This window comes from Panthera uncia (assembly GCF_023721935.1).
Source record: "Panthera uncia isolate 11264 chromosome B2 unlocalized genomic scaffold, Puncia_PCG_1.0 HiC_scaffold_24, whole genome shotgun sequence".
NCBI lineage: Eukaryota > Metazoa > Chordata > Mammalia > Carnivora > Felidae > Panthera > Panthera uncia.
In genome coordinates this window covers 9,185,844-9,211,266 of record NW_026057580.1, presented here as the reverse complement: position 1 = coordinate 9,211,266, position 25,423 = coordinate 9,185,844, and the positions used below count along the sequence as shown (strand labels likewise).

General features: G+C 46.6%; 1 protein-coding gene across 3 annotated transcripts; it reads left to right on the top strand.

Moving 5' to 3' along the window:
- Positions 1-16,063: 16,063 nt before the first annotated feature.
- Positions 16,064-24,555, top strand: BRD2 (bromodomain containing 2). Of its 3 annotated transcripts, none has more exons than XM_049653478.1 (12): positions 16,064-16,809; positions 18,443-18,746; positions 19,359-19,496; positions 20,018-20,156; positions 20,261-20,475; positions 20,579-20,953; positions 21,469-21,597; positions 21,899-22,150; positions 22,279-22,544; positions 23,054-23,358; positions 23,581-23,703; positions 23,808-24,555. In XM_049653478.1, exons 1-12 carry the CDS (start codon positions 16,781-16,783, stop codon positions 23,945-23,947), a joined length of 2,415 nt encoding a protein of 804 aa, XP_049509435.1. In that variant the 5' UTR covers positions 16,064-16,780; the 3' UTR covers positions 23,948-24,555. The 3 variants fall into 3 exon arrangements, with proteins under 3 accessions (XP_049509435.1, XP_049509436.1, XP_049509437.1); XM_049653479.1 differs by lacking the exon at positions 16,064-16,809 and adding an exon at positions 16,962-17,083; XM_049653480.1 differs by lacking the exon at positions 16,064-16,809 and adding an exon at positions 19,006-19,097 and having other exon boundaries at positions 18,656-18,746.
- Positions 24,556-25,423: the final 868 nt, after the last annotated feature.

The following is a 25,423-nucleotide window of genomic DNA, read 5'->3' as shown; positions in this document are numbered from 1 at the left end:
TGACCAGCAGAACATGAGGGAAGAGAAAACCATTCCAGGGCAAGAGGTAGGCAGGTCTGTGGAGGTCAAAGGCATTCAGAGCTCCTTCCTTTGGTTGGATGTGAGTGTTGTAGAGGCTAGTCATTGTGTCCCTGTTTGGTAGTGGGGTGTGGGGGAGTGTCAAGATGAGCTAGAAATTCAAGCAAGGGTCAGATCACACAAGCCGTGTGAGACCACAAAGAGGGTCTGGCTTTCAGAGATATTAAAACTGAGAAGTGACACAATTATTTTAACTTTTAGAAAAATTGGTCTGACATTTCAAAAGATGGACTGGAGGTTGGGAAAAAATTGAGACAAAACTGCTGGTCAGAGTCTATATAGTATAGTACATCAAAATAAAAAGTTGCACACCCACACACCCACACACCACCTTTTTTTTTTAGCAATATAACAATAATTTAGGTGAGAAATGATAAGAGCCTGAATTAAATCATGAACAGAGGAGACAGAGGGAATAGAATATTGGGCAATTAGGAGGTAGAATCTAAAGGGCTTGGCTACTGATTAGCCCAATGGAAGGATCAAGAATAACACTAACAGTTTCTAGATTGGGTGTCTGGGTGGGTGTAGTGATGGCCTACACTGAAACAGAAATGAATGCCTTAGAAGCAGATTTGATGAAGAAGAGAATGACTTCAGAAATGCTGGACGGCTCAGTTGGTTAATTGTCTGACTCTTGACTTCAGCTCAGGTCATTATCTCATGGTTGGTGGGATCGAGTGACAGCTCCACAGTGACAGCATGGAAGCCTGCTTAGGATTCTCTCTCTCCCTCTCTCTCTGACCCTCCCCTGCAGGCTGGCATACACACACATGCGTGCACACACACACACACACACACACACACACACTCTCTCTCTCTCTCTCTCAAAATAAACATTTAAAAATATTTTTAAAAAAGAAAAGATTGAGTTCAGTGTTGTACATGTTGAATCTGAGATGCCAGTGGTAGAGCCACACAGGAGGCATGAGGTATATCAATGGATCTCAGGTATGGGCTAAAAAACCTTGATTTTGGAGTCATCAGCACAAATGTTGAAGCAGAAGCAGTGGATAAGATCACGCAAGTAGGCTGTGCAGACGGAGTGGGAAGTGACACAAGGACATAAGTCTGCATAGGTTCCAACCCCACCCTCTTACAAGTTATCATCCAGGATCTAGTCAGGAACATGGAACCACTCTAGGTATTTCATACTGATGGAGTTTAATACGGAGAATTGGTCCCAAAGATGTTAAAAGGGCAAGAAGCGCAAAAGAAAAAAGTGTGTGTCTGGAGGCCCAAATAGAAAAGAGGAATACCTAGAAATCAGAAGATACTATTGCCCCTCACATGGAATCCATGTCTACATCTGCTGTTGCCCTGGCACAGACACCATTACAGTTGGTTCTGGATCTACTGAAAAGGTTCCATTTTTGTCAAGGCCAGATCATTGAAAAGGTACTTTCTCTACCTCTAAGGCTGGAGTCCAGAATCACCCATTTTTGCTGCTGCCATATCTACCAGCAACTGCCACTCTGTTAGTAACTAAAGCACGAAGCTTCTTGGTTTCTCTTGCCTTCTTATCTCCCACCAGTACCTCCTATTGAGAGACTCTAACAGGAAGCCAACTGGCTAGGACATGCCTTGGGAATTATGTACCTTACAGATGCCTAGGCTGAAAAGTCCAGAACACAGTATAGGAGGGCATGGCACTGACACCAGAAAATAACCAGTACACTGAAATGGATTCATTTGTAGGAATCTAGTGACACCAGCAGCATCAAGATAGCTACAAAAGCAAAAAGGAGAGCAAGGAAGAAACAGATTCAGAAAAGTAGAGGTGTTCCATGCAGAAGGACAAGGTCAGTATAATAAAATGCTACCCAGAAGTCAAGGAAGGACTGAAGTGTCCTTAGATTTGGTAATTATGAAACAGTTGACAAATGTATTGAGAGCAGTTTCAGTGTTGCAGTGGGAGTTGACTCCAGATTGTGGTGGGCTAAGAAGTAAGTGGGAGGTGAGGAAGAAACTGTCACTGTATATGCTGGAAGTCTAATAGAGAAGAAAAGGAGAGAAAGACAGAAGGGGTGGGGGAAGAGGCAGCGAGAAAGATTTAATGTGGCAATTAAGTAATCTTAGAAATTAATCTATGAGAGTATGGTCCATCAGTATTTTTCAGACTTTCAAAATCCATACTCCCTTTTGAAAAATAAATAACAGCAGCAATAATAGCCAAAATCAAGAACAACCCTATTATGACCTCCTGGATATCCTGAAACACTAACACATATATTGTACGTGAGCACACTTGTGAATGTGTGTGGTGGGGGAGGGTGGAGTGCCAGGCTTGGGATAGGGTTTGGAAATCATTGTGTTACACTCCAAAAACCAGGGCATTTTCCCAGTGCCCCACTCTTTACGGGCTAACACATCAGTAGTTCCTGTGGTGGGAGAGTCAGGCCCTTGGGGGAAGCAGAAAGGAAGTTTATAACATCACCAGGACTATAGGGGGAGACATGTAGCACACAGCCACCTAGAGTCTAAGCCAGGGGTCTGCAAACTTTTTCCAAAAAGGACCAGAAAGTAAATATTTTAGGCTTTGTGGGCAACTCATCTCTGTCTCGTGTGCTCAGCTGCAGCACGAAAACAGCCACAGGCAACATGTAAATGAAACAGCATGGCTATGCTCCCGGTTTCCTCCCAGCTTTTCCTCTCACTTCCTGGGCATCTCCTTCTCAGTGTCCTTCGTGGACCACTTTGTTCCAGTCACTCTTTAAACACTGGTGTTCCCTGGAGTTTTGTTCTTAACTTTCTTTTTGCCTACAGACACGGAAATTTTAATTTCATATAATTTTCATGACATGATTCTTCTTTTGCTTTTTTTCCCCCAACCATTTAAAAATGTAATAATTGTTCTTAGATCTTGGGCCATGTAAAATATGGCAGGCTGGCTTTTGCTTCCATACCACAGTATTCTGAGCACTGCTCTATGTGTGTGGTCAGAATTGTGATGGGGAGCCTCACAATAAACCAAAAAAGAGCTCCATTCCCCCTTGGGGATGGCAATTGGTTAATGAATACATTGTGGCCCAGATACAACAGATTGTTTGGGAGGAGATTTGAGGGGAAACAGGAGGAAGAAGACTGGGTGGGAGGGCTAGGAACAGGTACAGCAGACATTGCAACTACTCTGGGTGGGAGGAAAGAAGCAACAGGGTCCAAGTTCTCCACAGACTAGAGTGTGGACAAGATCAGGATGAGCAGAAATATAACCACCCATCATCAAGACTCTGGAGAGATGCAGTTAACTCCTTTCTCTCCCAGTATAAATAGTACCAAGTTCAAATAGTTATGACTACCCTCCCCTCTATGCAATCCTTCTTCCTGTCAGGACTCTCCAACAAGTTCCATAACAGATATTTCAAAGAGAGTCTGTAATTAGTCTGGGAAGGGGTGCCTGTGTGGCTCAGTCCGTTAAGCGTCTGACTCTTGATCTCATCCCAGGTCTTAATGTAATTAGTCTGGGAAGTGGTAATTAAGGGTAAGAGGAGCAAGGTAGCCAGTTCTGTATTCTAGTAACTCACTGTCTCTTTTGGTCATTAGATAGGAATGTCCCTGAAAATAATGGCACCTGTAAATCCAGCAGGCCATGGCTTTCTAACATCTCTCCCATCCCTTTTTAGTACTGCTCCATTTATTTTTCCTGGCAAGGTGGAATTTCCTGAAAAAGGTGTGGGTTACCATCTTTCCACTTTCACACTTGCCATTTAATCCGTAACCCTCAACAAAGGATTGTTCACCAGTATTTTTGTGTAGCTAAATCAAATGGATTCTTGGTAACATTTGACACTGTTGGCCATGCCCTCCTTCTTCAAATGGTCTATTTTTTGGCATCCTGAATGGCACTCTCCTAATTTTTCCTCCCACTTCTCTGGCGTCCTCTTCTCCATCTTCTTTGTGGACTCTTTTCTTAAGACTTGCTGTTCCCTGGAGTTTTATCCTCAACCTTTTCTCTTCTTACATTACATTTGTCCTGGATGGCATGCTTTAGTAGCCACCCATTTTCTGATATCTCCCAAATTTACCCCTTGAACTCAGATCTTGGCCTGAGTTCCATACTACCCATATAGTTAACTTTTAGCTTTTTGGACATTTCCACTTGAACTCCACAGCAGTTCTCAAACTGTATTCTCCACAAAAGTCCCATGCAGGACTTCATCTCACAAACCCTGAGATCACGACCTGAACTGAAATCAAGAGCTGGACATTCAACCAACTGAGCCACCCAGGCACCCCTAACTTAACTTTTAAGTTTGTTTGTTTGTTTGTTTGTTTGTTTTGAGAGAGAGAGAGAGAGAGAGAGAGCACAAGCAGGGGAAGGGCAGAGAGAGAGAGGGAGAGCAGGTGCAAGGAGAGATGGAGCAAGCAGGCTCTGCACCATCAGTGCAGAGACGGACACAGGGCTTGAACTCATGAACCGTGAGATGGTGACCTGAGCCAAAACCAAGGGTAGGATGCTCAACCCACTGAGCCACCCAGGCACTCTTTCCCTAACTTAACTTTTAAAATGGCAATTTATTGGAAGGATACTGAACTAGCTCATGAAATCGAAAGAAGAGTGAATAAGCTAGCCTCAGGAAGGGGAGCTTCATGGGCCTTAGAAGCAAGGGTTGAGCTGCCATTAATATGCCTCACTTTTAAAGACCTCCAGCCTCCATCTCTCAAGTTTCACATTGCTGGGAGAGACAATCTGACTGGCTCAGCTGGTATTAAGTGTGTATCTCTAGATCCAATTAGCTGTGGCCAGGCACACTATCACCTCTATGTATCAGAGTTATTTCCAGAGAAGGGAGAGTCATCATGAACCAAAAACCACCTCAATACAGCTATCTTCCATATATGGCATCCCTGACACTTGCCTGAGATCATCTGAGGCATAAACATGAGGTTAAATCTATGTATTAATGCATAGATATCATTTCCTAACTGCCTGGGTAAATCTGTGTATTAATGCACAGATAGTTTTTCCTAACTGCCAGATATATATGTCATCTACTTGATGATCTCTGGCCTGTCACAAGATTGCCACAAATTCAAAATATGCTAATATGATTCAATGTTGATTTATTAATAATAAAAATATTTATATTGCACTAACTGATTTCCTTTGGATCTATGACTAAAGGAAGTTTGTGTTTATTTGTTTGTTTGTTTGTTTACTGTGAGGGGCTCCTGGGAGGTTCAGTCCATTAAGCGACTGACTCTTGATCTCAGCTCAGGTCGTGATCTCACAGTTCATGGGACGGAGCCCCACATCGGGCTCTGTGCTGATAGCATGGAGCAGGCCTGGAATATAAGTTAATAAACTTAAAAATAAATTTTAGGGGCGCCTGGGTGGCTTGGTCGGTTAAGCATCCGACTTCGGCTCAGGTCATGATCTCACGGCCCGTGAGTTCGAGCCCTGTGTCGGGCTCTGTGCTGACCCCTCAGAGCCTGCAGCCTGTTTCAGATTCTGTGTCTCCCTCTGTCTCTGCCCCTCCCCTGTTCATGCTCTGTCTCTCTCTGTCTCAAAAATAAATAAACGTTGAAAAAAAAATTTTTTTTAATTAAAAAAATAAATTTTAAAAATAAAAATAAATAAATAAAATCTTTTTAAATAAATAAATAAATTTTACTGTGAAAAATATCAAACATACATGAAAGAGAAGAATCTAATAAATCCCTATGTACTCTCATGAGTTTCAATACTTTTCAACCTTCTAAAACTCTTCCATCCTTGTTTCATCTATTCTCCCGTCCCACATCCTTTTTTGTTTTCACCCCCTGGGGTATCTTAAACAAATTCTGTCATTACATGTCACCAGGAAATATTTCTAAGAAATATTTCTAAGAAAATAACTTTTCTTTTAATATAATACACTACTATCACCACAACCAACAAAATTAAAAACAAATGCTTAACTTCATTTAAACCAATCTGTGTTCATTTTTCCCCAATTATCTCACAAATGTCTAAGATCAAGAAATTTTATTTTCTTTTTTTTTAAGTTTATTTATTTATTTTGAGAGAGAGAGAGCTGGGGAGGGGCAGAAAGAGAGAGAGGGAGAGAGAGAGAATCTCAAGCAGGCTCCATGCTCAGAGTGGAGCCCAGTGCAGGGCTCGATCTCACATACCATGAGATCATGACCCGAGCCAAAATCAAGAGCTGGATGCTCAACTGACTGAGTGACCCAAGCACCCCTAAGAGAAAATTTTAAATGAAAAGCAGTGTCTTATGGTTTCCAAACTGCATTCATTTCAAAAGTATTGGTGAGTTTTCTATTTTACATTATGTCTTATAAACCCGTTAATGGTTTAGTAATGAATTCTATCAGGTGAATTAAGTTTAGCAGTTACTATTTTGAATGCACCTCCATCTCAAAATTTACAAAACTAAACTCATCACCTTCCCTTCCCAACAAGTTTCCACTCCTATATTCAAGATCTCAATAAATAATTTGACTATCCAATCAGTCATCCAAGCTACAAATTTGTGAGTCAACCTTGACAACTTCATCTTCCTCAAACCTTCTCATCTAATTGTTTACCAACTCCTATCAATTTGACCTTGTTAATATATTTTGAATCTGTCCTTTTCTTCCCATTCCCAGTGGGTCAGGCCTTCATTGATTTGCTTGCTTTTTCCTGGATTACTTATTCTTGATCTGTCTCTTGTCTTATTTTCCAGTGCTGCCAAAGGAATCTTTTTATTATACATATTTGATCACATCATACTTTTATATAAAAAACCTTTGATGATTCTCTGTAATCTGTTTGCCTTAGTACGATGCTTAATGACCTGGATCCTATTTAACCTACTTCTATATGTCCTTTGAGATGAAATCTCACCTCCTTCAGGAAGCTTTGGAACATAGAGTGGAGATTAGTAGCCTCTTCAGCATGCTTCCACAGCACCCTGTGCCTGCCATTACCATCATTTTTATTGTATTATTCTATTTGTATATTTGCTTCATGGTCACCTCACCCTCACTGCAGGATCCTTAAGGAATCATGTCCTATTCTTTCTTTTTACATTCTTAGCATCCACCAAGAAGGTCTACCAAGTAACTACTCACTGGACGAATGAGCTATCACTAAGGATGTTGAAACTGACCCTGAAGAGCCTTCAAGCGTTAGATGAATGATAGATAATCCCTTCCAGTACAGATACTTCACAGTAGGTCTTCCCAGGCATGCCTATGGGCTACTCTGCAAATACTCCCTCCTCCCAACTGCCTTCCCTGTGCATCCCACTTTTCTCCCCACTTTTCCCATTTCATTCAAGGTCCTTCCCAAGCTCCTTGCCAACTGTCACTTTCTTCCTACTCCCTTCTACCTCCTATTTCAGAGCCTGAACCTAGCCATCCAGCTCTCATTTACCCTCATTCCCAGCTCAATGTATCTCTTCACACCCATATTCATTCTTTGCTTTAGCCACCTTATTAGGATGTAGCAATTCTGTCAACTACTCTACAAGGTTGGAATTTATTATTCCATATATAAACAAGAAAACCAGGGCTCAAAGAGGTTTATTTATTTATTTATTTATTTATTTATTTATTTATTTAGCAAATATGTACTGACCACCCTCTATATGCCTGGCAGTATGCTGGACACCAGACATCTACCGTCAACAAACTTATAATCTAGTAAAAACAGAGACACTGATCAAGTAAACAAACTTATAAAAACAAATTCTAAAAGGCACTATGAAGGAAAAGAACTGAGATCTGTAAGACTAACTGGAGTGGGGAACCACTGATACTGACTGAGTAGGAGTTAGTCAGGCAGAGTGGGAAGAATGCTCCCATGGAGGGAACAGCGTGTGTAAGGCCCTAAGACAGGCAAGAGACTGGCTCATTCAAGGACATGAAGGAAGATCAGTGTGGTTGGAGCATAATCAGTGAGTAGGAAGAGACACTAGTTGAGGCCAGAGGCAGGCAGAAAAGCAAGACCACATGGGATCTTGTGGACCACAGGGAAGGCTTGGGCCCTCTTCTAAGCACAGTTAGTCCTGAGACTGTGACTGCTTTATTCCTTATCTCACGTGTGAATGCATACTAAGATTTCTAGCTGATCTACCTCCAGTATCTCAGAAGCCAATCCATGTGCACACTGTTGCCAAATAAATCTTCCAATAAAGGTAGCTCTCACTTCCCCTCTCAGAAACGTAAATAGCTCCTTTCTTTCTACTATATTTTAGTCTGCATTACTTGGCCTGGGTTTTCAGGTCTCCCATACTCTGCATTCTATCCCCAGACTACAGAAACTGCTCTCCATTATCAGTAATGACTCCTAGTGCGTTTTTCCCCTTTGTTCCCTTACACTTATTGGCAGAATCTCATTTGTTCATTCAATCAGAACAAGGTTCTTAACCTAAGGTCCACATGCCACAAAATTCAAGGGTCCATGAGCTTGGATGCAATTTTTTTTATTTTCAATAACATCTAATTGAAATTTAATTTTGTGAATGTAGAAAATAAATCTTTGTAGTGCTGGCAGTACCTTTAATGTTGTCATCAATAGAAATCATCAATTAATATTTTCATATCACATATACAGACATCTCAAACTATCTCAAAATATGAGCTGTTAGACCTGCCAATAAATCATTTTTATGTGTTAAGAACCACATGTATTATATTAATATGGAAGCATATATTACTGGATCATCACACATTTCTTTAAACATTCTGATAACTGTATATTTCATTTATCTATTTACAAAGAGTATTGTCAGACAAGGTCCAAAGGCTTCACCACACTGCCAAAAATGTTCATAGCACAAATAAGCATGACAACCCCTGATTAGTCATTCATTTAACAAATGAAGTCCTTACTGGAGCCCTCTCTTGTTCTGGCCCCTGTTCACATTCTGTCGTTCTGCTTTTCCTTCTTGTCTGATGCTCTTTCATTGGTTCCACTTCCCACTCTGTTCCCTGCATGAGGATCTAACCCAAAGCTCAATCTTTGGCTCACAACTAAATACTGTTTCATACTTCCTCCCTTGGAAATCTCACCTACCTACATGACTGATTCAAACATCAATTCAAAGATGACTCCCAAATCAACCTTTCCTAATCTTTTTTCCTCCAACTTCAATCCTAGATTTTAAACTACCTGCTGTGTCGAGCAACCAGAAAAACAGACCTGTTCCTATTCACAGGCAGACTGCCTGGGGTTCAAATCCCAGCTCTGATCACTTACTAAAAGTGTGGCACAAGTAAATTATCTAACATCTGTTGCTCCAGTTGCTTCATTTGATAAATGGGGGTGATAATAATAGTATCTACTTTATTAGGTTATATGAATTAAGGGTTAACATATGTATAGCACTTACGACATTTCAAGTACTCAATAAATGTGAGCTATCACTGGTCTCATCTCCTTTCAACCCCTGACACTCGTATTTGGTGTTTATTAAAAGGTGCAGTGCTAGCCATTGGGAATATAAAGATAGAGTTCTTACCTCATGACATAACATTGATCAAGTCATTTCTCCAAAACTTTCAGTGACTCCTCAGCTGGTCCAAACTTAATGGCACTCAAAATCCTTTACAATAGTGTCTCAAATAAATTTAGCTTCCAGTCTTCTCTCCTCTGACTCTACTTCTTATATATTCATATATATTTTACTCTGGCCAGATTGGACCACACTTCTCTCTGTGAAGATGACCTGGCTGTCCTGCTTCTGTCCTTCCCTCACACCATTCCAATGTCTAAATTATGAGCTTGACAGCAATGATTATGTCTTACTACAATTATTTCCCCAATACTATGAATGATGCCCTGTAAACACGCACATTACAATCTTGTCTAAGTTACACATTTAAGAGACAATTTCCTTCCACATTTGCTCACTTTGTGAGCACTCACATTGGCCAGTTGCTGTGCCAGGAGCTGTGGGTATTTTGAAAAAAAGAATACAAGATGTCCCCGTTCTCAAGATCAAAGCCTAGTAAGGGAATCATGTAATCACATAAATGCCATTCACCATGAAAGGTGCAATCATAAGAGCAAGGGACCCCAAAGAATGAGCAGTCAGCTCAATTTGGAAGGCAAGAGTAGGCTTTTCAGATGATGGATTTGCGGCTTAGATGGATTGGAGAAGAGCTTATTCTGTGTAAGAGAGCAGTATGTGTCAAATACAGAGACATAAAACAAAATGGTTGTCTGGGGAACAGTTCATTTATGGCTGGAGTATAAGGCCCAAGGGGAAGTGGCTAGACAGAAAGCTGGTGAACTTTCTGGTAAGCATAGGCATTTGGACTTTATCACATGGGCAATGAAGAATCAATATAGGGTTTAAACAGTAGCATATGGCCAGAGCTGTATTTTGGAAAGCTCACTCTTGGCAGTATTGTGGCAGAGGCAGAGAAGAAAATCTAAAGCAGTACTGTTCAACAGAACTTTCTGCAATGATGGAAATGTTCTATCATTTCTGCTGTCCAATATGACAGCCACTAGCCACATGTGGTTAACGAGAATTTGGAATGCAGCTAGTGCAACCAAGGAACTGAGGAATTTAATATTAATTTAAATAGTAACATGTGCCTAGTGGCCATGTATTGGACAGTACAGCTTTAGAGATAGAGAAATCAGTTAGGAACCTGTTGATGTAGCTCAGGTGATGGGTCTATGACAGAATGTGATTCAGTAAATACTTCAGAGGCAAAATGATAAGTCTAGTGGATATAAAGTTGTGGGGAAAAAAATCAAGAATGGGCTCCCAGATTCCAGGCTTTGTGACTGAATAGCTACAATTGGCCAGGATAATACAGAAGATCTAGCATGCACAGATTGCATCAATCTGGAACTTGCTGACATCTCTGAGGGTTATCCAAGTGGTAATATTTAGTAGCAAGTTTAGTTCAGGAGTCTTCTGAACTCTGTAAAGATACACATTTGAGAGGCTTAGAGCCATTAAGTGAGATTACTCAGAGAAGATGAACAGAACTAGAAGCAAACTGAGGCAAAATCCTCACAAAAATCAACCCATAGGAAGAGGCTGAAGAAGAGTCCACAAAGGAGACCAGAGAGGAGCAGTTGAACAAGTAGGAAAAGAAACAGGTGAGACTGGTAACAGAAATCAAGGGTGTAGAGAATTTCAGGAAGTATGATCAAATGTCAAATGTCTCATAGGACAAGTAAGGTGAGAACTGAAAAGTGCATCCCGACTTTGCCAATTAGGACGTTCTTGGTGACATCTGCCAGAAGTTTCAATAATGGAAGAAATGGGCTGAAGAGTGGGAATGGGGCTGAAACGGGAAAATTTAGATGATATTTTCAGGTCTTGACTGTGCAGAGTAGCTCAGAGGCAAATAGTCTACAAGACAGATATTGATAAGGTTTTCTTTCCTTTTTTTTTTTTTTTTTTTTTTTTTTTTGAGGCTGACAAACCAGTAGAAGGGAGACGTTAAAAATGCCAATGGGAATGAAAGATACCTTTAGAATAACAGATAAGGTGGACCAGGTCTAAAGAAAAAGCATTCTCCTGCAGGAGAAAGTTCTCCTGCAGGTTGGCTCTTCTGTTCTGTTCTATCGGTAGAGAATAGGGGTTACGAAGATTTGAACCCACACATTGAGGGTCAAGGGGGAAATTACTGGCTACAAACAAATAAAAGGGCTGCTTTAGGTGGCAACAGAATCACCGTAACATCCTTGATTCAACATTGAGAGAACAGAGGACAAAGCCTTAGGAAAAAGTAGAAGAGTTTTAACTTAAATGGTAGAGCATGGTAGATCATGCAAGAAGTGCATGAATGGTAGATCAAGAAGAATGTGATCAGAGAGCTGGTAAGTTTTGTAGGAGGCAAGGAGTGGAGATTGGCAGGTCTCAGTGAAACGATGAAGTCTCGGTAGGTTCAGGGGAAATCAGAGGCTGTAAAGCTGCCGAACAAAATGCCCACATTCACAGTCCGCACTTCATCTCCGTGCCCACATTCACAGTCCGCACTTCATCTCCCACCGGAGGCACCAAGGTGATAAACTCCCTTTCCCCTGGTCGAACTACTCTACACCCGGGGAAGGGCCCCACCCTGCAAGCCCTCACATCTCCAGGTCCAAGTTCCCACCGTCCTTCACGGACAACAGCCTGGCGGCGCGCGTTTCCGCTGGACTCTGTCCAGGACGAACTAAGCGGCACTTTACACCTGCCTAAAAGGAACCAAGTCAGGCCGCCCCGGGGCGCCCGGTGAGGCGGCCAGCAACGAGGGAGGAGCCGCCGAGGGAAGGGATTTGCGCGCCGCACCCGTTTCCGCTCCACCCACAGCGCGCGCTCCCAGCACAGGCTAGGGAGCAGCCGTGCCTGCGGACGCATGCGCTCTGCTGCTCCCTCCCGCGGTCTCCCGCGCTCCTTTCCCCTCCCCCAATCCGATCGCACCCTTGCGCCTGCGCAGTGGACGATCCCGGCTGCGGCAGCCATGCTGAACCCGTACGGAGAGGCTAGTGGGGGGGACAAGGTCGACGACAGCGGGATAGGAAGACGGGGATATGGAGAAGCAGCGGCATTAGAACACCATGGGTCTGTGGAGCTAGGCCAAGGCCATGGGGCCTCCTTGGTCCCTGGCGCGACCCCCAGAAACCTTCGGAAAACTGGTCCTCGTGGAGGGGGGCAAAGGGGGATGGCTGGCACGTGACCTGGGTCAGCCAATCTGGGTGTTGCTGACGTGGCGGCGCGGTCCCGATCATCTCCCCACCCCCCAGCTCCGTCGGGAAGGGAGGGGCTGGGGGTTACGCCCCCTCCCCCAACACAGCTTCAGTTTCCCGGGGGGGTGACACCCCGGATTACATCCTCCTTCCCCCTCCCCCCGCATCAAGCCGAGGGGAACGTGGGCTCCCCCCTGGAAGATTCCAGGTTCCAGGTGAGAAGGGGCACTTGGGGGGCGGGGATGTTGCTGGTTATTTAAATGCTTAACCAATGGTGGGGAGTCGGGGGGGGGGTAATTCTTGGGGTTCAGAGAAGAACCTGAGGGTGGGAGGGTTTGTCCTTCAAACAGTTTACAGCCAATGGGAGCTTGGGGGGGGGCGAGAGCGGGAGAGGGCCCCTCATATGGGGGAGGGGAATGGCCAACCTCATGCCTCCATACCAGTTGGAGGGCAAAGGGGCGTGGGGGCGGTGTGTCCCCCCCAAACCATTCGTCCCCTGGGGGTAGAGGAGTCCAGAACCAGGTGAGGCTTCCTTTTGACGGCCGGAGGGAGGGGTGACCTAGTGGGCTGAGGTGTGGGAGTGGTGAATGTATTTCCTACTCTTGGGATGTGAGTGGGCAACCCGGGTGGTGAACTGAGATTGTTTCCGGGCGCCCACTCCCTTTCTCTCCAGAGACTCTGGAAGGAGCATTTCTGTGCTTTTGTGTCAGCGGTAGGAAGCTCGCAGTCATCACATGGCATGCTGGAGGTTACGCTTCGAGTCGCTTATCGAATTTGTGTGCATTCACGTGGACACGGCCTGTGGAGCCTTCTGCACAAACCTTCGTTGCCTCGGTGGGGTCTTAGCTCAGCATGTTGCCCCAGGCTGGGGAGGGCTTACAGGCTGAAAGCTTGGGGTTCGCTTGAGAGCAGAAACCCAAACCCTAGGTGGGTGCTGGGAGGGCGGTAGAAAGCGTGGTCTGAGACAGGAGGGAGTGAGGCTTAGGACCTGGAATGATTTCACAGCTCACAAGGTTTCGGGTTTCTCCAGGGTGGCGTCTTTTGCCTCCTTCGTCCCTTCCCCCATTCCTGAACAGTTCTCTCCTTGTGTACTGCGGGGGAGGGAACGGAAAGGAGGGAAGAGTTACTTTTCCAAATTCCTGACTAGCTGTTAGCCTCCCCTGTGACTCATGTGGGGGAAGGGAGGATTGGGAGGGAGTGGGGAGCAGTGATTTTCCGGAATGCAGGAAAGTAAGCCAGTCGCTTTCGAAGACCCAGAATCTTCGCGACCTCCTAAATTTTTCTTCTCGGCTGGCCCCCTAATGGGCCTCTGCAAACTTGCGAGGCCTCGGCCGGAGAACTGCAGATTTAGGAGGCTGGGCCACTAGGGGGAGGGGAATGGGGGGGAGGGGAGAAGGCCTCTCAAAGTTGCTGTGTCATTGCCCTCCCTGCTGCAGCCACCCGCGCCAGCCCGCATGTACTTGTGGGGCCGAAGCCTGATCCCTGCGTGGGGGAGGGCGGTAGTAATAGGGGAAGAGGCTTCCTTCCCGGTGTGCACTTCCCCCCGCAGGGTTTGCCCGACTCGGGTGGTCGAGAAGACGTGAGATTGGCGGCCATTTTAGACGCAGTAACCGAGGTTAGGGCTCAAGAGCTACTGCGAAAGGAGGGAGGGTGATGTGGTTGGAGCGCAAGGACCTAGGCCCTCACGAGCTTTTCCGGGGTGGTGGCCTCTTATGTTCGTTGATTTACATTAATTTCTTTTCTCAGATATGCAGTCTGTTTTCTATCTTGGTATCCAGAGAAGGGGAGATGGAGGGAGAGGGAGACCTCCCGCTCCAGCCCAGGTTGGGGATAATTCACTCCCATAAGGGGACGAGGGTGGGTGGGCCCAGAGATGGCTTGAGAGATCTTGGCCTCATTGTAATTCTGGCTCTTTATTCCTAAGTAGTCTAACCTTATTCAGGTAACTAGAGTGTGGGGAAGACTTGGTGGGTGGGTTGGGGGAGGGGGCGAGACTGAGCTCCCAAAATGGCTCCTGCCCCTCCTCGGAGGCGGACGGCCCAGGGGGGAGGGGAGGAGGGGAGAGAAAGAGGGGGAGGGCTAGTCTGAGCCGCTGCCGCCGCCTCCTCCGCTCGCCCTCCTCCCTGGCGCTGACCGATGGACCAGCCGCTCCGTGGGGAGGACTCCGGACCCTGGTGGGGGGATGGGGGAGCCCTGCCGCCCCCATGGCGGTGGGACCCTAATAGGGGGGTGTGGGCCTGCCCTCGGGGTTGGGGAGGGCCGGGAGCTTGGGGAAAGGTCTGAGCTCGCCAGGAGGGGGAGGGTGTTCACCCTGATTCGCCCCTCACAGGACTTGCTTTTTCCGCTCTGAGCCAGGCACCGGAATGAAGTTTAGGGAGGAGGTGGGTTTCGATTTCTAGAGTATATCGGTATGTTTGGAGCTCTTTCTCCCACTAAGGGCTGCCGGGATTTTGTCGAGCAGGCAGATACTTAATAGTTAACTTAAGGTATGAGCAGGGAGGGATTGGAGAGGTGCTTGGGTGCAAGTTTTGGGAACGTGTTCTAGATTTGGTTGTGTTGATAAGCCTTTGGGAGCCCAGATTGTTAGTGTTTTGCCTTTGTTTTTCGATTTTTTGAACTGGGGAAAGACGGGGAGGCTTTTAATAATGCGGCAGGCCTGTATTTTTGATTGTGGAGTATGGGAACGGTAGATCCCTTCTTTGTTACTTCTGGGAACCCTTAGTTATTTGCCAGAGAAGCAGGCCGCGCGTTCTAAGATGGCGTCTTCTTCCTCGTTTCAGATTCTTCACTGCAGCGGCGCCTCTGCCGAGAACAACAACCCGCCGGGCGTCCTGCGGCCACACCCTGGCGGGCCCAGGCTGGTTACGCCCACGCGGCCCCCTCCGGTCCGGTCGGTGTGGCCAATGGAGGAGCTACGAATGGCACGACCTGCCCGAGCTTGGCAGTCGCCGGTGGTACCGGGCTTGGACGCCTGGGAAGACTTTGTTGGAAGGGGAGGCGGGGAGAGGGTGCTGCACCCATGCCAACCTCTCTGTTTCCCTGGAGTCGCCGAACCACAGCGCAGCCAATTGGCTCAAAGATGTGGCGGGTTGCCTGTTCCCTATGGGTCTATGCGGCACTCTTCTGCCTAGTGACTGACACCTTGGAAATGAAGCTTATGACGTCATCGCTCCAGTCAACCAATAGAAAGCGCTCCCGCGGAGAGGTGTTCCTCCCCTTTCGACTCTGCTTCTTCACGCGCGTGAGCGAGCGTGCGCGAGCGGAGGGGGTGGGGGAAATCTCGAGCACGGTGGCGCGCATGAGCGACGAAGCTCCTCCTCCCTGCCTATATATAAAGGGCTGGCGCGGGGCTCGGCGGCGCCATTTCGCGCTGGAGTGGAGCAGCCTCTAGAACGAGCTGGAGGATTCTGCCTACTGATAGAGAGCCTTCGAGTCGTCGGGGGCCGCCATTGCAATCCACGTCCATCCGTTTGGAAATGGCCTTCGTCTCGGCCTATGACCGGCCCCGGCGGACAGTGCAGACCCCATAGAAGCCCCCGACGCTCCCCTTTTTCGGGCCCCGCCCAATCCTCGGAGTCTGTCCACCCCCTCTACTCCGCCCTCAAGAGGATTTCAAAGATGGAGGCGGCGGCTCCCTAAACCACTTTTCGTGTTCATCCGCCTCCATCCGAGATCGAAACGGGACCTCGTCCGCTGCGGGCAGTCCCAGCAGGAAGAGGGGATCCTTGCAGATGAACAACGGGCAATATTGACGACGGTGTCCGGGATTGGGGGCCGTCCTAGTGTTTGAGGAGTCTGTCCCCCCTCGCTCGCCCGCCTCTGCTGAGGCCGCCGCCATTTTCTCACCGTCCGCCTCCCGCGGAGCGCGCCAAGCTGCTGGGAGCTCCTCGAGAAGCAGCGAAGAAGACTGTTTTCGCACCGGCCCGGCGGGGGGGTTATCGCCTGGAGGGCCAAGGGCAGCGGCCCTCCCCCCCCCCCCGCACTTCCCGGGTTATGCTGGACCGGGCGGTAAGGGGAACCGAGGCCATCCGGACTTTTCGCGGCTGAGGGCAGTGCCGGTTCCCCGTCGTCAAGATGCTGCAAAACGTGACTCCCCACAGCAAGTACGTCCCCGCGATCCGCGTGTGGGAAGGGGACGTTGGGTTGCGGCACGGGAATGTGGGACGTCGGGTTCTGAGGGAGGACGGAACCGACTTTGGCGCGATGCTGGTTCGCGGCGCGACTGTTAGCTCTCGGGGGCTCGCGGGGGGGGGGGGGGGGGCGGTTTGGGAACGGTGGTAGACGGCCAGACACTGCGTATGGCGGGACTATAGGTTGTCCATTTATACGTTAGTTTTCCCGCCGTGGTCCAATCGTGATGTAGCCCGGCAGAGCTAGGTTGGCAGCGTAATGTAATGGGAAAAGACGTTGAGTGGGTTGCCGGTCCTGCGGGTGGTGGGTCTGTCGTCTAACAACGGTTTGTCATAGGTCTTTTGGGGTGTTTCGTGGCCACATCTGATCTTATAGGGTTGCCATGGTGATAGAGCCTCAGCCTGGCTACGGAGATTCCCACAGTAGGGTAGAGGCATTACTTTTGGCTATGGGTTGTTCTGCCCAGACTAGGTCATTGTATTTGTCTTTAAGTGACCGGGTCAGTTTTGGGTCGGGGGTTTGCGTGCGTTTTGTTTGGAGGGGATGTTTTTGATAGCTTTGAAAGTTTCGTTTGGGCAAGAGGGTGGAGCTAAGGATTTTTTAGTCCAGCTCTGCGGATGTAAACAATGAGATCTCGGTGTAATGTCTACAGTCTTAGGTCCTAGGGAAACACCGGGTCCTGAGGAGTACCAAAGAGTGTAAATTTGAATCGCTCTTGGCCACTGATTTCCAGAGTCTGGTGCTAGAGTGGGAGCCGTTAATTTTATTTTTTTGGCGGGGTCAGGCGTGTTCTATCACTCTTGGGCTGGAACTTGCTGACCTTGACTGGGGATTGGGCCGGCTCTGTATTTGAGTTCTTTGGGGGAAGGAGATGAATTTGAATAATTCTGGGGTCTGGTAGCTGTGTTTTTCCAGACTATGAAGTCTGACAAATGCTCCCTTCCTTGTCGGAAATTTTAAGTTGGTAAGGTTTTCCGTTAGATTTTTGGTTCATTTTCTGCTTTAAACTAAGCAGAGCTTGTGGGGAGGATGGTGATCTCTTGTGCCCAGATGGATTCTTAGGTGTTTCATCAGCATTTTATGAAATTTTCTCCCTGTTTTGTTCCCTTCCTCTTTTCTCTTTTCACCCGTTTCCCTCAGGCTCTACCACCATGGCAACCACCTAGCCCCTAGTGAGGAGGAAGCTTGGGTTTTGAGCTTCTCAGCCCCACCCATTTTGCTTAAGTCCCATCCCCTAAAGCTTGTGGTGTTCAAATGTTATGCTGTGCTTTATCAGAAACCATTGGGAAGGGTTTTTTTTTCTCGTTTAAGTGGAAGTGCAGATGATAAGAGTTTTTCAAGAGTCCAGAAGGGGGGGCTGGGAATAGGTGTACTAAAAATGGAGGAACTAGAGGGGGGTGGGGGGGTGGGGCAAGAACAAAAGCTCCACAGACTGTTTGGATATTGGTTGTGGTAAAGAATAATTTCCATAAGTTTGATTACCTCTCACTAAGTTCCAAGCCTGGATTTATTGGGTGTATAGTGTAACTGGCTGTACTGGGTTTTGTTTTGTTTTGTTTTTTTTCCATGAAATTACCACATCTAATTATGTTTCCCATTTCACAGGCTCCCTGGGGAGGGGAATGCAGGGTTACTGGGGCTGGGCCCAGAGGCAGCAGCACCAGGGAAAAGGATTCGAAAGCCCTCCCTGTTGTATGAGGGATTTGAGAGCCCCACAATGGCTTCAGTGCCGGCTTTACAACTGACCCCTGCCAACCCACCACCCCCGGAGGTGTCCAATCCCAAAAAGCCAGGACGGGTTACCAACCAGCTGCAATACCTGCACAAGGTGGTGATGAAGGCTCTGTGGAAGCATCAGTTTGCATGGCCTTTCAGGCAGCCTGTGGATGCAGTCAAACTGGGTCTGCCGGTGAGTAGGGATGGGATATTGGAGTGGGGGGAGGCATTGGGAATGAAAAAGAATGTGTGTGAGTGGAGGTGGGCTGCTTAGTGTAGGTGCTGCGGCCCCTAGGGAGTTCCCATCTCTCTCCTGTAGGGCAGATAGCCACCAAATTTCTGGATTCTTGGTCCTTTGTGATTATTGATCCAACAGCTTGCTATCTTGGCATCTCTCATTGTGCCCTCCATGTGTCCTTCCTTAACTTTTGTGCCCTGGCTCCATTTTACAGATTCCCACCCCAGGTTGGGAGAGGACCACGGTGGCCAAAATTCTTAGCTTCTTCCTCTCCCTCATGCAGCCCATGGATAGCCAGCCCCAGAGGTAATGTCACAGGATGGGAAACCTTCCAGAGTTGGGAGGGAGGTGGGTGGTTAGAGAAGGGCACTAGGGGCCTCCCAACGGGTGCTAAGAATCCCATTCCATTATTTTTCTGTCCTTAGTTTAATTGGGGCCGCAGTTTAGGGGACTACATACTTTGATGCATAGGGGGTGTGTATGTGCGTGTTTGCTGGGGTCAGTGGTTTGCCTAGGAAAACCAGCATTTATTTTTCGTTGGTTCTGACCTAGCATTTCTTTCTTTAGGATTATCACAAAATTATAAAGCAACCTATGGATATGGGTACTATTAAGAGGAGACTTGAAAACAACTATTACTGGGCTGCCTCAGAGTGTATGCAGGATTTTAACACCATGTTCACCAATTGTTACATCTACAACAAGGTGAGTTTTTCTGTGTGTTTATTAGTAGATGGAGAGAGAATGATTCTGATATTGCTAGATACTTTGCTGGCATAATGTTTGTTTTTTACTGTGGAAGGTATTTTCAGAGTAGGGAGGATCTAGAAAATCTGAACTCTAAAGGATAGCACTGAACACAAGTGATGTGGCTTCAGAGATCTATAGTGGTAAAGGTTATTTAAGTAGAACATTTTCATACTTGGGGATGGTGGCCCTGTTTCTCAAAGAGAAACCTCCAGAGAGCTGAGCTGAGCAGAATCTATTCTCCTTGACGTTCTCATTCCCTTATTTTTTGAATTTTTTTTCTTTACTGCATTTTGAGGGACAGAATTGGGGAAGAACATGGAAATAAGTGGCCCAGTGTAGGTAATTTTCAGTACTTGATGACAGAGATGTCTGTCTGAGCAGATGGGTAGTTTTGATACTTGGGTCTAGGAATTCCTCTCAGGAAAATGGTTTGTCTTTGGCTGGCATTTGAACCTTTCTGTTTGTGTTCCCTGTAGCCCACTGATGATATTGTCCTGATGGCACAAACATTAGAAAAGATCTTTCTACAGAAAGTGGCATCGATGCCACAAGAGGAACAAGAGCTTGTGGTGACCATCCCTAAGAACAGCCACAAGAAGGGGGCCAAATTGGCAGGTAGGAAGAGTGGCAGGCAGTTTTGCTAATGGAGACCAAAAGATGGAAAAGGTAATAGAACTAATCTTTTTTTTTTTTATTACTTTCTTTTTTTTTTTTTTTAGCACTCCAGGGCAGTATTACAAGTGCCCATCAGGTGCCTGCTGTTTCTTCTGTGTCTCACACAGCCCTATATACTCCACCACCTGAGATACCTACCACTGTTCTCAACATTCCCCATCCGTCGGTCATCTCTTCTCCCCTTCTCAAGTCTTTACACTCTGCTGGACCCCCACTCCTTGCAGTCTCTGCAGCTCCCCCAGCCCAGCCCCTTGCCAAGGTAACAGATCTGTGGATTTCTTTTGGGCGTTGGGAAGGGAAAAGACTCAGATGAGGTGGACCCTGGAGTAAAAGGCTCCCATCTTGTGTGTTTTTTTCTGCAGAAAAAAGGCGTAAAGCGGAAAGCAGATACTACCACACCTACTCCTACAGCCATCCTGGCTCCTGGTTCCCCAGCTAGCCCCCCTGGGAGTCTGGAGCCTAAGGCAGCACGTCTTCCCCCTATGCGTAGAGAGAGTGGCCGCCCTATCAAGCCCCCACGCAAAGACTTACCTGACTCTCAGCAACAACACCAGAGTTCCAAGAAAGGAAAGCTGTCAGAACAGTTAAAACATTGCAATGGCATTTTGAAAGAGTTGCTCTCTAAGAAGCATGCTGCCTATGCCTGGCCTTTCTATAAACCAGTGGACGCTTCTGCTCTTGGCCTGCATGACTACCATGACATCATTAAGCACCCCATGGACCTCAGCACTGTCAAGGTACCCACTGCATGGGGCAGATGGGATGCTCAGGCAGTGATTGGAACTTTGGGCTCAATAAAACAATCGGTCACTTATGGGCATACAGCAGTCTTGATTCTTGGTATTTTATTTTTTACAAAATGGTAATGGAGCAGAAGGCTAAGTACTTGATAATTAAGTTTGTATTTCTTGGAGTTTCAAACTGTATGGTGAGTTCTGTCTTTAGATCAATCCTATTCATGTACGTTTAAGTCCTACTTTGGAGCATTGGGTTAGGGGAGTATGGGGTTGGAAGGATAGTATAGTCAGAGGCCACTCACCCCTATCACTTAGAAATGGTTTTTTTTCTAGATGTAGATATTTCTTCAACCCACCCAAATTTCTTTGACTTCAAACTTGAACCCCAGGGCATAGATCTTTAAGGTCATCCCTATTGTGCTCTCAAGAGAGGGCTACTCTTGTGGTGTCTGGGGTTGGCAGGGAAAGGTGAGTCTCCCTGCCTGTGCAGCTTCTGATGCTGCCTCCTTCTGCAGCGGAAGATGGAGAATCGTGATTACCGAGATGCACAGGAGTTCGCTGCTGATGTGCGGCTTATGTTCTCCAACTGCTATAAGTACAATCCCCCAGACCACGATGTTGTGGCCATGGCACGAAAGCTGCAGGTGAGTGGCACAGTTGAAATTTGAAGAACAAATGGGTCTGGGCAGAGGTTTTGTCATTTGCTACACAATCTCATTATGAGGATCTCTCAGTATGCATTGTTAACAAACTGGAACTATACCAACTACATCACTAATGGGCTGGGTATAATCGGGGCACAATTTGCTGACTGAGTGGAGTCTGCTTGGAATTCTCTTTCCTCTCTGCCCCTCCCTCACGTGTGGCTTCTCTCTCAAATATACTCAAAAAAATACCAAGGCACAATTCACTAGCATGGTTTTGAATGTGCTTTTTTACTCCTAGGATGTATTTGAGTTCCGTTATGCCAAGATGCCAGATGAACCACTGGAACCAGGGCCTTTACCAGTCTCTACTGCCTTGCCACCTGGGTTGGCCAAATCCTCTTCAGAGTCCTCCAGCGAAGAAAGTAGCAGTGAGAGCTCTTCTGAGGAAGAAGAGGAAGAAGATGAGGAGGATGAAGAGGAAGAAGAAGAGAGTGAAAGCTCAGACTCTGAGGAAGAAAGGGCTCATAGATTGGCTGAACTACAGGAACAGGTATTTTGTCACTATAATCAGTTTATTTTGTAAGACATTGGTGCCCTGTTTTTGCCCTTTTTTTTCTCTAACTCCTTTTGATTCTACTTTATTTTTCCCATGGTGCACCTGATTCTTTTTTTCTCCAGCTCCGGGCAGTACATGAACAACTGGCTGCCCTGTCCCAAGGCCCAATATCCAAGCCAAAGCGGAAGAGAGAAAAAAAAGAGAAAAAGAAGAAACGGAAGGCAGAGAAGCATCGCGGCCGAGCTGGGGTTGATGAAGAGGACAAGGGAACTCGGGCACCTCGCCCATCTCAGCCCAAGAAGTCCAAGAAAGCAAGTGGCAGTGGGGGTGGCAGTGCTGCTACACTAGGTCCCCCTGGCTTTGGACCTTCTGGAGGAAGTGGCACCAAGTAAGTTCTGAGAGGGTGAGAAGCACAGATGGGTTTGGCTATTTCTGTAATCTCCAGGGGAGGATGCTTTCTCCCACTCTTGCCGAGTTTTATCTAACCCAGAGGGCAGCACAGCTTTTCTGTAAGTGGTCAGGTGTAACAGATTTTTGTCTGGTGTCATGCAGAAGCAGCAGCCAAAGACCACATGGAAGCATAGGTATGACTGCGCCAATAAAAGTTTACTTGCACAAAACAGTTGGCAGGCCTGATTTGTTCCCTAGTTTGTTCCTTTTCTCCATACCAGTCTATACAATTCTTGTTTTCCACAGTGGGGTGGGTTAGTAGCGTTTTAGGGAGCAAAAAGATGGATTCGGGCCAGTATACCAATGTCTAGTTCTCAAAGCCCAGATTAAATGTAAAATGCTTGGCCTGTATAATTCCGAAAGAGAGTTTGGATTACTGAATTGGACAGTGGGAATGTGTTGGGAGTTAGTGATGCTTCTCTAATCGACAATTTTTTTTGCCTGTAGACTGCCCAAAAAGGCCACAAAGACTGCTCCACCTGCCCTGCCTACAGGCTATGATTCAGAGGAAGAAGAAGAAAGCAGACCCATGAGTTACGATGAAAAACGGCAGTTGAGTTTGGACATCAACAAATTACCTGGGGAGAAACTGGGTCGAGTTGTGCACATAATCCAGGCCAGGGAGCCTTCTTTACGTGACTCAAACCCAGAAGAGATTGAGATTGATTTTGAAACCCTCAAGCCATCCACACTTCGAGAGCTTGAGCGCTATGTCCTTTCCTGCCTAAGAAAGAAACCTCGGAAGCCCTATAGTGAGTATGAAATAAATTGTACCACATTAATCTAGTAATTCTCATGTAGTTGGAGAAGGGGTAGTGAGCCGGGGATGCTTGATGCACTCATGATTGTCCACTTCCAGGGAGGCGGGATATGTTTGTCACTTCCTGCTCTTCAAGAAAGGAACTGGAGAACAACACTAGGTGCACTACAACTAGATACTTGCAATCTTAGGCCTGAAATGTTTCTTTTTCTAGCCATTAAGAAACCTGTGGGAAAGACAAAGGAGGAGCTGGCTTTGGAAAAGAAGCGGGAACTAGAAAAGAGGTTACAGGATGTTAGTGGGCAGCTCAATTCCACCAAAAAGCCCCCCAAGAAAGGTGAGTATCCTGAAAGCTAGCACAAATTTGCTATATTCCCCTCTAGTCTTCTTGATAAATGGAGATCAGACTTCTACTCTTTAACCTTCAACCTTATTCTGCAGCAAGTGAGAAAACGGAGTCCTCATCGTCGGCACAGCAAGTAGCAGTGTCACGCCTCAGCGCTTCCAGCTCCAGCTCAGATTCCAGTTCCTCCTCATCATCATCCTCTTCTTCAGACACCAGTGATTCAGACTCAGGCTAAGGGGCCAGGCCAGATGGGGCAGGAGGCTCCGCAGGACCGGACCCCTAGACCACCCTGCCCCACCCTTTCCCCCCCTTGCTGTGACACTTCCTCATCTCATCCCCCTCCCCCCCACTGTAGGAGAGCTGGCTCTGCACGGGGGAGGGGTGCAGGGACATTTACTGAAGGAGGGACATAAATGGACAAAATAAGATTGAGTTCCCAGCCACATTGAGAGTGACCTCTTGGGCTTAGAGCCCCATTCAAAATGACTGGGGTGGGGCAGGGGTACAGGGTGGGAGTGGGCAAAGGCCCTGATACGGGGTTACCTGAGGCCATAGCTGCCCTGTTCACTTGTAAAGGCCCTGTTTTGAGGTTGTTTGTTCTAATTTATTTTAAGCTAGGTAAGGCTGAGGGGTGTGGGGCCATGGTCCCCTCAGCCTCCATGGGGAGGGAAAAAGGGGGAGCTCTTTTTTTACGTTGACTTTTTTTTTTCTACTCTGTTTTCCCTTTTCCTTCTGCTCCATTTGGGGCCCCTGGGGGTTTCAGTCATCTCCCCATTTGGTCCCCTGGATTGTCTTTCTTTGTCTGTTGATTCTAACTTGTAAATAAAGAAAATATTATTCAAATTTTGAGTTACCTTAATAGCGTTTGCTTTTGTAGTGTTACAGAAGGAGCATGATATAATTGAGAAATTTGAGGAAAATATTCCTGAGGCGACAAAACAGAAGAGCCCTCCTATAGTTGGATTGTCTCTTAGTTTTTAAACCAGGTTGGCTGTTCCTGTGGTAAATTCATCTGCTTTTTGTAAAGTAATCCTTAGAAATAATCTTCATAGGTTTAGAACTCAAGATAGGTTCTGAGGTTTTCCTCTTTAGTGCTCTATGTGGATTATTTCCTGAACACACAAACCAAATGTAAACAGAATGGATGGTAGCCAATGGCAGGTATTTTTTTTATGTTCTGCATCTGACTTGAGAAGGCAGTTGTGCTTGCTTTTGAAATTTGCTCCTTACCCTCAAATTCCAGATTTACAGAGCCCTGCAGTTTATTAATAAAATGCAATCCAGCAATTTTTGCCAAATTCAGATGATAAAAACTCATCTTCAGGGCACCTGGGTGGCTCAGTCAGTTGGCCATCCAACTTCAGCTCACATCATGGTTTCCTGGTTCATGGGTTCAAGCCCCATGTAGTCCACTTCAGATTCTGTCTCCCTTTCTGACCCTTCCCCACGTGGCATGCACTACTACCCCCCCCCAAAAAAAAAAAAAACATTAAACCTCCATAAATTTAATGCCCTGTCTTAACGAGAGGCTGTATATATAGTTCAGGGTACTGTGATACATGGGTTCTGGAACTGGGGACTAACCACAAAAGTAAAAGACCTTTATAGCTTAGTATAACAGACCATCATAGCAAACTTGATGTAAAGTCTGGAAATTGTTAGTGTAGAGAAAATGGTCTATTCTGCCATAAGTGTTGCCAGAAGCAAGGTG